This window comes from Rhinoderma darwinii, chromosome 5 (genome assembly GCF_050947455.1).
Source record: "Rhinoderma darwinii isolate aRhiDar2 chromosome 5, aRhiDar2.hap1, whole genome shotgun sequence".
NCBI classification, from domain to species: Eukaryota; Metazoa; Chordata; class Amphibia; order Anura; family Rhinodermatidae; genus Rhinoderma; species Rhinoderma darwinii.
Window position 1 is genome coordinate 27,881,240 of NC_134691.1, and position 12,219 is coordinate 27,893,458.

General features: G+C 42.4%; 1 protein-coding gene across 1 annotated transcript in view; it reads left to right on the plus strand.

Moving 5' to 3' along the window:
• Window positions 1-12,219, plus strand: part of TAF2 (TATA-box binding protein associated factor 2) — a 121,134-nt gene that overhangs the window by 51,359 nt on the left and 57,556 nt on the right. Inside the window, exons 17-20 of the mRNA XM_075828080.1 lie at window positions 699-809; window positions 3,482-3,675; window positions 5,464-5,603; window positions 10,485-10,554. Coding sequence (XP_075684195.1) covers window positions 699-809; window positions 3,482-3,675; window positions 5,464-5,603; window positions 10,485-10,554 — 515 coding nt within the window. The remainder of the gene's footprint in view (window positions 1-698; window positions 810-3,481; window positions 3,676-5,463; window positions 5,604-10,484; window positions 10,555-12,219) is intronic.

A 12,219-nucleotide genomic window follows, 5' to 3' on the forward strand; every position in this document is an offset into this window, starting at 1 on the left:
CGGTAAACAACATAAAAGACCATACAAAAACAAGACAAGAGTGCTTTTTTTTTTTTTTTACCCCCACGATATTAAAAGTTAATCAATTAGGTCCTTGTACCCCCAATATGGTGGCATTAAAAATAAGCCCCCAAATTTCTTTCATAAAAATGTGCCGGTATTGTGAAAAAAGGGGTAAAACATGAAATAAAAACTATACGTATTTGGTATCATTGTAATCGTACAAATCTATAGAATAAAGTTAATGCATTCTTTATGGCGCACAGTGAACGGCGTAATTAGATAAATATTTTTTTTTTAAAACACACAACAGCAATGGCAGAATTGCTGTTCTTATTTTATTTATTTATTCATTTTTTTCATTCCCCTCTCCCAAAAGAAAAAAAGTTCATCAAGGGTAATGAATACGTTATATGTACCCGAAAGTGGTGACATTTAAAAATACACGGTTCCAGTTTTATGTAAATAACTTGTAATCCACGTATAATGAAAAACTCTTCCAAATATACTTTGTGTTTCGATTCGTCGCTATTTTCACTTCCTCTCAGTGAATGGGAATATTTTTATTTACATGGAGAGACGGCAAATGGTACAGACCAAATAAATGTCACATCTAGAATTGGATTGAGTCTGGACACTCCTGTATGAGCTGGACACGTGGCGGATACGTTTTCACTTTTGCGCTTCCTGTTTTGCAGACCATGCCAGTCGCTATGGCTCTACTGAGAGATGTCCATAACTTATGTCCCAAAGAAGTCCTTTCATTTATCTTAGACCTCATTAAATACAACGACAACAGGAAAAACAAGGTAAGGACGTCTATAGTTCAAAATGTGTTTATTAAGATCTCGGGCTCGGCTAAGGCCCCAGGCGCACGACCCTATTTTTCACCCGTAATTACGGACTCATTCATTTCTATGGGCTACGGACACCTTTCCGTATTTTTAAGGATGGGTGTGCGTTCCGTAAAATATATAGAACCTGTCCATAATTACGGCACAGACTCCCCCATAGAAGTCTATAGGCGCTTCCGCAATTATGAATGACTACGCATGTGCACCCATAGCTGTGCGTAATTACGGAAGTGTTGCTAGGCGACACCAGGTTTGCAGATGTTGCACGGCATTTGTGGTTTTCTTTTTGCGGATCCGTAAGTACGGTTGCATTGCGGACGGTATTTACAGATTTGCGGATGACTATAAATGACTCCATATTTTTGGACAGTATTTACGGATGGATGAAATCTACGGTCCTGTGCATGAGGCACATTCCTAATCATGTGACCAGCCCGGGAGAAATCCAGTAGCCAGGTGTGAGCGGAGGTAACAAAGTGCGCTGCGGGCAAATTACTGCAAACCAGGGGGAAAGGAGTGACCAGGGGAATGAGCTAGTGACCCGGAGATCAACACAGCAGCCATAGAGGAGATGACGCTTGACACCTCCTTGTGCTAAATAAAGGGATAACGCCGGTCTGGAGAGGTAACACTTTGCTGAAATACTGCACAGAAGGATATACGAGCAATGGGAGGTTTTCACTTATTATTGCGATGTGCGTTTGTCTCTGATGGAAAGTCATCACCTTCATTCGGAAATCCTTGTGCTCTAAAATTCTATGTCCGTCATTACGTCACAATCAAGCAGACGAAAGCACATGACTGGCGATGCAAAGTAGCCGAAAACCCACCGCAATGCACAGAAGCAGGGCCAGATTGTCCCGCAAACATCTACTTGTACACATCATGTCTACCCAAAACCTACAAATGACTATATATTTATGTTTTATTGTAAGGCTTAAATCACACGGCCGTGGATATCACATGTATATGGCCCATGCAAACACTCAGAACATGTCATTTTACAGTCCAGATTTGCGGCACGGACTCGTCGTGCATGACCGTCCCTGCATTTTTAATTTTTACCGGTGACACACGAATGCACTACGGAAAAAATTTTTGTGGACAAATGGACTGCAACATATCCGAGGTTTTGCGGGCTGCAAGATCACTACGATCGTGTGCATTAGGCCTAAAGCTGAAACTCCATGGTGACCCTTAATCACCCGTGTGTAACGGTGAAATCTCTGCATTGCCGCAACCTCTACAGGGTAAAGGTTGCGACAATTTTAAGAATTCCAACATGGTCAGAATCATCGTGTGCCGTCCATGACTTTTTTTTTTTCCCATCATGGTGAAATATTGATGTTCCGGTAATGCTGCGATTTTACCAGCGACTTGCGAGCAACCAAAATCGCCACGGAGTCTTGGCCTAAGCTCCTTTTAGCATTGTTTGTGTAGATCACAATGAACACGTACAGATCATCCAGTAACAACCATTGTAACCAGTTTCTTCTCGACTTCTCACGTACGTGAATGCGATCGCACTCCAATGTCTTCCAGGAAAATAAAATCTGTTTGCACGGGAGGCGTCCCAAGATGAACATGTATAGAGAAGGCAAGTTCTGTGAGATCTGTGCAACACTATAGCCAGCTCCTTGTATCTGATCTACTTCCCACTGCTTGAATCATCTTGGCTGGAAGCACATTTAGCTAATTTGTTTACCTGGTCGGATGCCAGGAAATTATTGTAATTAGTTTTGCATGGGTCCATTTTGACTTTCACTCTGTGCATGAATTTTAGTCTGTAGTCCGTTTTTTTATGTGTTCGTTTATTTTATTTTTAACACAGATCAAAATGTCAAAATTATAACTTTTCATTTGCATTACAGATCAGACGTTTTGTTTATTTCACACGGTTTATATTCTTCGTAGCTAAGACTTGCAATGAAAGATATGTTTACTGGATTTTGTTTCATAGTAACTATATACATTAGGGTCCCCCATGGAGTATACCAAGAACTGGTGGGGGCTCAATAAAATAAATACTCCTATCTTATTCGTTCCAACGGATCCTATTCCGGCTCCAGCACGCAGCGGGCCGCAGACACTGTTGCTGGTGACTGTATTATGGGACAATAAAAAGATTGGCTTTTTTGGAATGCTGACGTCATCGCTTCTTCTTACTGTTGAGTGACGTCACCGGTTTGCAACAGCGTTGGCACAATCTCAGATTACTGCTTGTAATCTGCTTGTGCGGAGGGAAGCTGGAAAAGTCCCAGTAACCCATGTGACTAGGACTATTGCCGGGATCACGATGGTGGTTAACAGCCGCTAGCGCAATCTTAGGGAATATAAGCTTTTAGGGCTGTCTAGTCCTGAGAATACATCTGAAGTGACTGTCGCTGAAAATGAAGAATAATTGAAATTGAAAAATATATATATTGTTTCTCTGGTCATTTTATTCACAAATTGCAACACAAAGACGGGGTAGGGTCAATACACTGCAATTTGCTTCGGGCCACATTCACACGAACACAGCATCATTCTAAAGTCAAAAATTCAATTAAACATTTTGAAGAATTAATGGGAAGAAAATGTAAATGTGGAGGATATGCTGTGAATTACATTTATTCTTTTCCTTTCAGTTTTCAGATAACTACTACAGGGCTGAACTAATTGATGCACTTTCCAATTCCGTAACCCCTGCAGTCAGCGTGAACAATGAATATCGCACCCTGGACAACCTGAATGCTGACGTGCGCCTTATTCTGGAGGAGATCACACGCTTCCTCAATATGGAGAAACTCCTTCCCAGCTACAGGCATATCATAACCATCAGGTGGGTTCACGTCACATCTCTTAAAACCTGTCATCGGTTTTGACAAGCCTCAAATTTCAACCACTATAAAGGGGCTAGAGAGAAATTTCAGAACATATCCAAGGTAAGCAGCAGTAATAAAGCATAGCTTATAAAGAGAAGTTTTGACAACTCCTGCACCGTATGCAAATTACTCTCAAAGTGTCCACTGGGTGTTTCTTTAGCAGGCGAGTGTCCTGCGATCTTGGCGGAACTCCTCCCATCTGGAGTTGATTGGCATCTTCTGCGTCATCCTCGGTTTCCTGCACAGAGACGTCAATCAAACTTAGATGGGAGTGTTTGCCGCCAAGATTGCAGGACACTTGTTGAAGAAATGCACAGCGGATACTTCGATAGTAATTTGCATACGGGACAGGAGTTGTTAAAAAATTTTTTTCTAAGGTCTGCTTTCTTACTGCTTCTTTACATAGATATGTTCTGTAATGTCTCTCTAGCCCTTATATAGCGGTTATAACCATTTATAGTTGACAGAACTGATGACAGGTTCCCTTTAAATGACAGTGTCCTAATAGTCCCTTAGTTTGTGCATGCAGGAGAGTAAGTTTGGAAAAGCTGAGCAGACTTAGAGTCAAACACATAACAAATGGGGTTATTACCAGTCCAGCTGTGGTTTTGCTGGCAGCCATTGTCAACATAGTCACCTTTAAGTGGTTAGGCTAGAAGTGGCGGATAATTTTCCGCTATTTATTTTCCATTAAATCCCCCAATTTGCTGCGGATTTCACTTTTTTTTTTTTTATTGCATAGGATGAAAGCCGCAGTGAAATTCCACAAACTTTCTGCAAAGTAATGAGCATGCTGCAGGTTTGAACATTTGCTGCATGCTCTGAATTTCTTTCTGAAAACCCAATCCACATATATTGCCGTGTAAATTGATGAGGAATCCATGACAACTCCACCATGTCTACTATCAGCCAAAGGAACACTAACCTAGAAATTATTGATAAAAGTAAAAAAAAGAGCTAGACTTGCACACAGTGTTTGTCAGTCTGCGGGATTTCACAAAGTTTTGAGTCTTGAAGATATTTTGCAGAGGACATTGGATTCCATTTTTGGCTGGTGAACGGCTATGGGGTGGGTCTAACCAAAGAGACAGAGTTTAACAATCTGTGTGTCCTACTGCAGACAGAGCAGTGAGGGAAGGCTCTTACTGCAGCCAGTTGCTTTACAGTCAGACACAGAAAAGTGAAGAGAAGAAGGCAGGAAATGGCTGATATCCTGGGACACATAGAGAGGAATTCTTCATGTAGGTAGTCGTCATGTACGCGCCCTTATGGCGGTTCTGTTTTGTACGGAGCCTAATTAGGGCAGCCATAGAGGCGCATGAAGCCTTACTGTACCTCCTTATGCCTCTGGCTTTATACAGGGGCATACAGAGTGTTTTTTATGTTTGAATATGAATATTGAAGTGTTTGTCAGGTCTCCCATGTGAGGGCAGCATAGTAAAGAGGCGGAGATGCTGCGCTCAGGGATTTATAGTTTGCTGTGATTTGATACCGTATTTTCATGGTAATTCTGCCAGGACTCCTAGAGAAAGCCTGGGAGTCCGGAAACCCTGCCCACTGAGAATGATTGACAGCTTTTCCTGTATGAGTTTCTATACAGAGAGATCTGTCAATCAGCAGTATGTGGATGGGAAACCGCACTCAGACTTTCTGTATGAGTCCTGGCAGGAGTTAGATGCAGTTATTTTTGGATTATTTCACTTTCCATTTATTTTGTTCTTTAAGTTTTCCACTTCTTTTGCCAGCTGTCTGAGAGCCATCCGGGTACTTCAAAAGAATGGTCATGTCCCAAGTGATCCTACTGTCTTCAAATCATATGCAGAGAACGGACGCTTTGTAGATGTCCGAGTGGCAGCATTAGAAGCTGTTGTTGATTACACAAAGGGTAAGTCGGTATATTCTCATGTGACCAAGTTTTGTATACATATATGTACACCTGCTGTCTTAGGCTAATGATTAGTAGCCCTTTTAAAAAAAAAAAAAAAAGCTCTCGTATATGCAGCAAACTGCCAAAACTAAACCTGATTAGTGGCCAAAAATGCTGTAATTACTTTTCTTTTTTCTCTCTGCGCCGCTCCTTGTAAGCAGACCATCTCTGATATGTGGCTGGGACTAAATCATTAGTCCACACTATTGCAGGCCTGGGTAACAACTCTATTTATTCTGAATAATAGCGTCCGGATAAATAAAGAGCGCTTCTTGACAAAATAAGTATGTATGAATGTGTGTGTGTGTGTGTGTGTATATATATATATATATATATATATATATATATATATATATGCACACAAACAAATAATATATTTCTTGATAAATTTATATAAACAGTAGCCTTTATAGATATATACTGACCGCTATGATAAGGGCTCGGCTGTGTCCACATCCTGAGTTCATCTGAACAGGACGACTTAAGGGCTACTGTGCATGCCTGTGAGCTGTCCTATTTACTTGCATAGAGATGATGAGAGCTGGCCGGGCAGGGAGCCCCTGTGTGTGCGCGCTGCACAGAACCCGGCCTGACTCATAGAAAAATGCGCAAACGCGGCCACAGCTGCTACACCGTGGAGGTGGCCATACCTATGGGAGACCGAGCCAATTCAAAGATGAGGACACGGGGTGCACATGATAGTATATATCCCTACCGCTGCATTATTTAAAAAAAGGTTGGTATCTGCATATCTTGACGTTATGTAATACTTTAAAAGTAACCTGTCATTTCCATTATAAAGTCGTGAAAGACGCGCATTTCTGTGGTCTATCACTTCTGTGCTAATGTCAAGTCCTTTTAGAGAGGCTCAGTCACCAGATTATAAGTGTCCTATCTTCTACATAATCTGATCAGCGCTGTAATGTAGAGAACAGTGGTTTTTATTTAGAAAAACAATCAATTTTGACCAAGTTATGAGCGATTTTAGCTTTATGCTAATGAATTTCTTAATAGACAACTGGGCGTGTTTGTACTTTTTGACCAAGTGGGCGTTGTAAAGAGAAGTGTATGACGCTGACCAATCAGTGACCAATCAGCGTCATACACTTTTCTCCATTCATGTACTCGGACATCGTGATTTTGCTAGATCACGCTGTGCTGTCACTTATTCACATATTAACTTTACTGAAGTGTCTTGAGAGTGAATAGACATCGCTTACAGCCAGAAAGCGATGTCTATTCGCAATCCCGACACCTCGGTAACTCATAACTTGGTCAAAATTGATTGTTTTTCTAAGTAAAAACCACTGCTGTAATCTACATTACAGCACCGATCACATTATGTAAGAGATAGGACACTTATAATCTGGTGACAGAGCCTCTTGAATCCGTTGCAGCAGATGGCCAGCACCGCAAGAGAAGAGTCACGCTTATTCAGGAGTGGCTGTGCCCCCTGCCCACCTGCTGCTGTTTGACAGATATCTCCCTATGTACAGTAATGGTTGAGAAATCTGCCATTAAGGGACTGCGGGAGCGGCAGCTCATGAAGAAGGGGGACTCTTCTCTGACGGCGCCGGTCGCCTGCTTCAAAGGATTAAAGTGTAAGTTGTCCAAAACATTAGCACATAAGTGATAAACAGCTGCAATTGTCACTAGTACTTTATGCTACACTCAGTAATGGCAGCATAACGGAGATGACAGGTTCCCTTTAACTATGATTGTTGAGAATGGAGCAATCTAGGGATAACGATGCGTTGTGTTAGGCCTAGTGCATAGTCTGACTTCTATCTTTGGTGTTCTTTGAATCTCTGTCATACTCCCCTCAGGACCTGCACTCGGCATTACACAGTGTATGAGTTTTGCCTTGAGTGTTACTTAATACAAAATCTTCATATACCGTTTTTTTTTACAGCAGACAATCTTGTGTTGCGTCATATCTGGGGGCCCAAGAGCTTACAATTATTCCCCTTAATACTTAGACCTAGGAACCTTTCTTTTTGACACATCTGCACTTGTCCGCACCTGTGAATTTGTGATGCAGCCCTCACTTTAGCATTGTAGAAGTAGCAGCGCACTGTGTTTTCGGTGACTGATGCCCTGTCAGACTGTTAATCACTTCTTCACCTCTCAAGGTGTTGTGTAGCTTAGAGGGTGTGTGTGATGGCCGATTGGATTTCTGCTGAAATACCAGCTCGAAGATTGCCCCGGCTCCTGCTAATCTATTTAAATATCATTAATAATAAACTGGTGCTCCCAAAACGACCTGAATGCTGACAAAATACATCATCAGCATCATCAGGAGCAGAAATGTCTGGTGTTTTGCTACAATGTATCAGTCTGGAGTCCAGACTGTTTAGCTCACAGAGAATTTTCTAGACCGGATATAATTGTATCACTTCTCAGCCTAAAACCAGACTAGATCTGTAGAGGTTTGCTACCTCTGAATGTAAACAAGAGTGTTCTCTTTCACTGACAGCAAGCAAATATCTTAATAATGATGAGGAATTGAAACACAAAGTATATTAGTAAGTTGTAAAGCTTTTCATTAAAGTGGTTTTCCTTCTAAGTGCATTTATGACTTATCCACAGGATAGGTGATGAATGTATGATCACTGGGGGCCCCAACACTGGGACCCCCACCGATCACTAGAACAGGGGTACCGACACCCGTTCTACCTCACTCAGGATTTTGAATGGTGTGGCGGTCACACATGTGCGCTGCCGCTCCATTTAATGTGCATGGGTCCGACGGAGACCATGAATAGAGCAGCAGTGCACATTCGCGGACCCAAACGCCATTCCAAATTCTCCTCACTGTGATCATGCAGTCAAGAGGAACGGAGTCGGGACTTAGTGGTGGGGCTCCCGGCCATCATACATGTATCACTTAACCATAGAGAATAAATTGCCCGCAGATTCTCCTAAAATATCTATGACCGGCCTCATTCTTTGCACTAGACTGACAATCTGTTTAGACCTCCCGGGGGCAGGAGTTTTAAAGGGATATTCCGATTATCCAATTTTGTCGTGTACTTATTGTATCAATTTCTCACGCTTGTCAAGATCTCCGCTTGCAGTCATTCAATAGGAACTTCCATTGCTTACTCCCAGGGGATAAAAATATGCATTGGTCATGTGATAGACTCACATGTGCAGGACTGATGACCAGATTGAACTGGAAGTAAAGTTTCTATTGAATGACAGGAGACAGAGCTCTTGAAAATGTCAGCCGTTCATACAGAAAGTGTATTGGTAAATTGGATAACATGATTATTTAAGGATTAACATTAGTTTGCTGAAACTGGACTACATATATATATATGATATTCTGCACCCTGAATGGGTTAATGAAAATACTGTAACTCCGCTCACTGTGTGTGTTTTCATCACCTCTGTGTAAAACACATTCATGACCGCATCAATAATACGTCTGAGCCCTACTTCCTCGCGTCTACTGACATAGGAAACAAAACACACCAGCCTAAGCCCTCCACCAGAATAACCAGCCTCAGATACTTGTGGTTTTCCTCCTGTAATAAAGTCTCCAGTTCTCCTTCCAGTAAATCTGGTGTTATGCAAAATCCTTAAACCATCACACTCAGTATATAGGAGAAACGCGTCTCTATGGCAGGATGAGATAAAACGGGAATATTCACATGGATGGACCAGGGAGACTCGGAATACAGTGGATGTTGTGTTCATGTTTGTTTATGATCCAGTGGTTTGGAGTTTTGGGATTTTTCCTCCTGCATATAAACAATTGACCACTACCTGGTAGGGTTTTTTTTCCCTGCTACTGCAGGATTAGGCTCTGTTCACACCTGCATTGGAGGCTCCATCACAGATTCCGTCATATTTGCGGGGAAAATAGCGTAGCATGCACTGCTATTTTTTTCTATCAAAACGACGGACACCATGACTGAACCCAATGGAACCCATTATAATGCAATGGGGTTCGTCAAGCACCGTTGGTGTCCATCGTGAGACCGGTACGGCACTCCTATGATGGAACAAAACCACAGAATTGAAGAATGCAGATGTGAACAAGGCCTAAAGTTATAATTCCATGTTACTGTTTTTGGATGACACCTGCTACTTATTTTCTTCAATTTTGGCTGTTTTTTAGTTCTGCTACATTAGAGCAAAACTTTGGTCACTGACATGCGCTTAGCTGCCCTGTCTAAGGTATAACCCATCTCTTGCCATATAAAATCCTCAGGTTTTCCAGGCTTTACACGCATTTCTATTGTGTATTAAAGTTGTGGTGGAAAAAATGATTTTCTGGGGGCTGCGGGTAAAGTTTATCTATACATTTTTATTGTTTGGAAAAGAAAACTTTATATAGTTGGTAACGCAAAGAAAATAAATTCAGTTGCTTTCTTCTAGAAATAGCACCACCCTTGTTGCTGGGCTGTGTCTGGTATTGCAGTTCAGCCCAATCCACTTAAATAGGGATGATGCTAAAAACAGGCCATGGACAGATATGGCACTGCTTGTGTTTTTAAAAAAAAGCAAACCACTTTTCTAATCCTGGATAACCTCTTTAATATATCACGTCATCCATACTGCCATAAGCCGTACCCTGGCAATGCCTTTCTTGGCTCCCCAGCCGCTGGGCAGCTATTCCCCTCACAAGACTACACGGAATAGTGAATGTCTATAGCTCGATGCATCCACAAATATTATTGTACCCCTGTGTTGAAGCTTGGGGTCAGGAATGGAGCTGTATGCTGCGGGGAGCAGACATAATAGTGTAAATCAATCTCAATATCAGGATTTGGGTGTTGTTCATTGATCCGACTACAGAGGTAAAAAATAACGTGTGTGTTCTCTTTACAGTCGACAGAAGCTCTGATGATTTACAATGGTTGTTAAAAATGGCCCAGAGTGACCCTATGCCATATATAAGGTAAGTTGTGCAAGTTATAAATGTCTTCTTAAAAGCTATTGAAGAACCAGTTCTTGTAAAACTGTGTTTATGGCTCCAATGAAGTGACTGTATACACATAGTATAATTAGTATTACTACTGGGTTGTAACCATACCACTTGTCATTAGTGTGGTTCTTCACATTATAATACCGTCCGAACTGATTACACACTCTGGGGGTGTGAGGACACACCCAATTGACAAGTGGAATGATAACCCCCAAAATGTAAATTTATTCATACATTTCCAGGCGGAATAACAGAGGAACTCTTTACTGCATCACACAGGAGAGCTGACACCTTCTCTATACTACACCACACAGGAGAGCTGACAGATCCTCTATACTACACCACACAGGAGAGCTGACAGCTCCTCTATACTACACCACACAGGACAGCTGACAGCTACTCTATACTACACCACACAGGAGAACTGACAGCTCCTCTATACTACACCACACAGGAGAGCTGACAGATCCTCTATACTACACCACACAGGAGAGCTGACAGAACCTCTATACTACACCACACAGGAGAGCTGACAGAACCTCTATACTACACCACACAGGAGAGCTGACAGAACCTCTATACTACACCACACAGGAGAGCTGACAGATCCTCTATACTACACCACACAGGAGAACTGACAGCTCCTCTATACTACACCACACAGGAGAACTGACAGCTCCTCTATACTACACCACACAGGAGAGCTGACAGATCCTCTATACTACACCACACAGGAGAGCTGACAGATCCTCTATACTACACCACACAGGAGAGCTGACAGAACCTCTATACTACACCACACAGGAGAGCTGACAGAACCTCTATACTGCACCACACAGGAGAACTGACAGATCCTCTATACTACACCACACAGGAGAACTGACAGATCCTCTATACTACACCACACAGGAGAGCTGACAGCTCCTCTATACTACACCACACAGGAGAGCTGACAGATCCTCTATACTACACCACACAGGAAAACTGACCGCTCCTCTATACTACACCACACAGGAGAACTGACAGCTCCTCTATACTACACCACACAGGAGAGCTGACAGATCCTCTATAGTACACCACACAGGAGAGCTGACAGATCCTCTATAGTACACCACACAGGAGAACTGACAGCTCCTCTATACTACACCACACAGGAGAACTGACAGCTCCTCTATACTACACCACACAGGAGAGCTGACAGATCCTCTATACTACACCACACAGGAGAATTGACAGCTCCTCTATACTACACCACACAGGAGAACTGACAGCTCCTCTATACTACACCACACAGGAGAGCTGACAGATCCTCTATAGTACACCACACAGGAGAGCTGACAGATCCTCTATAGTACACCACACAGGAGAGCTGACAGATCCTCTATAGTACACCACACAGGAGAGCTGACAGCTCCTCTATACTACACCACACAGGAGAACTGACAGCTCCTCTATACTACACCACACAGGAGAGCTGACAGATCCTCTATACTACACCACACAGGAGAGCTGACAGATCCTCTATACTACACCACACAGGAGAGCTGACAGAACCTCTATACTACACCACACAGGAGAGATGACAGCTCCTCTATACTATACCACACAGGAGAGCTAACAGATCCTCTATACTGCACC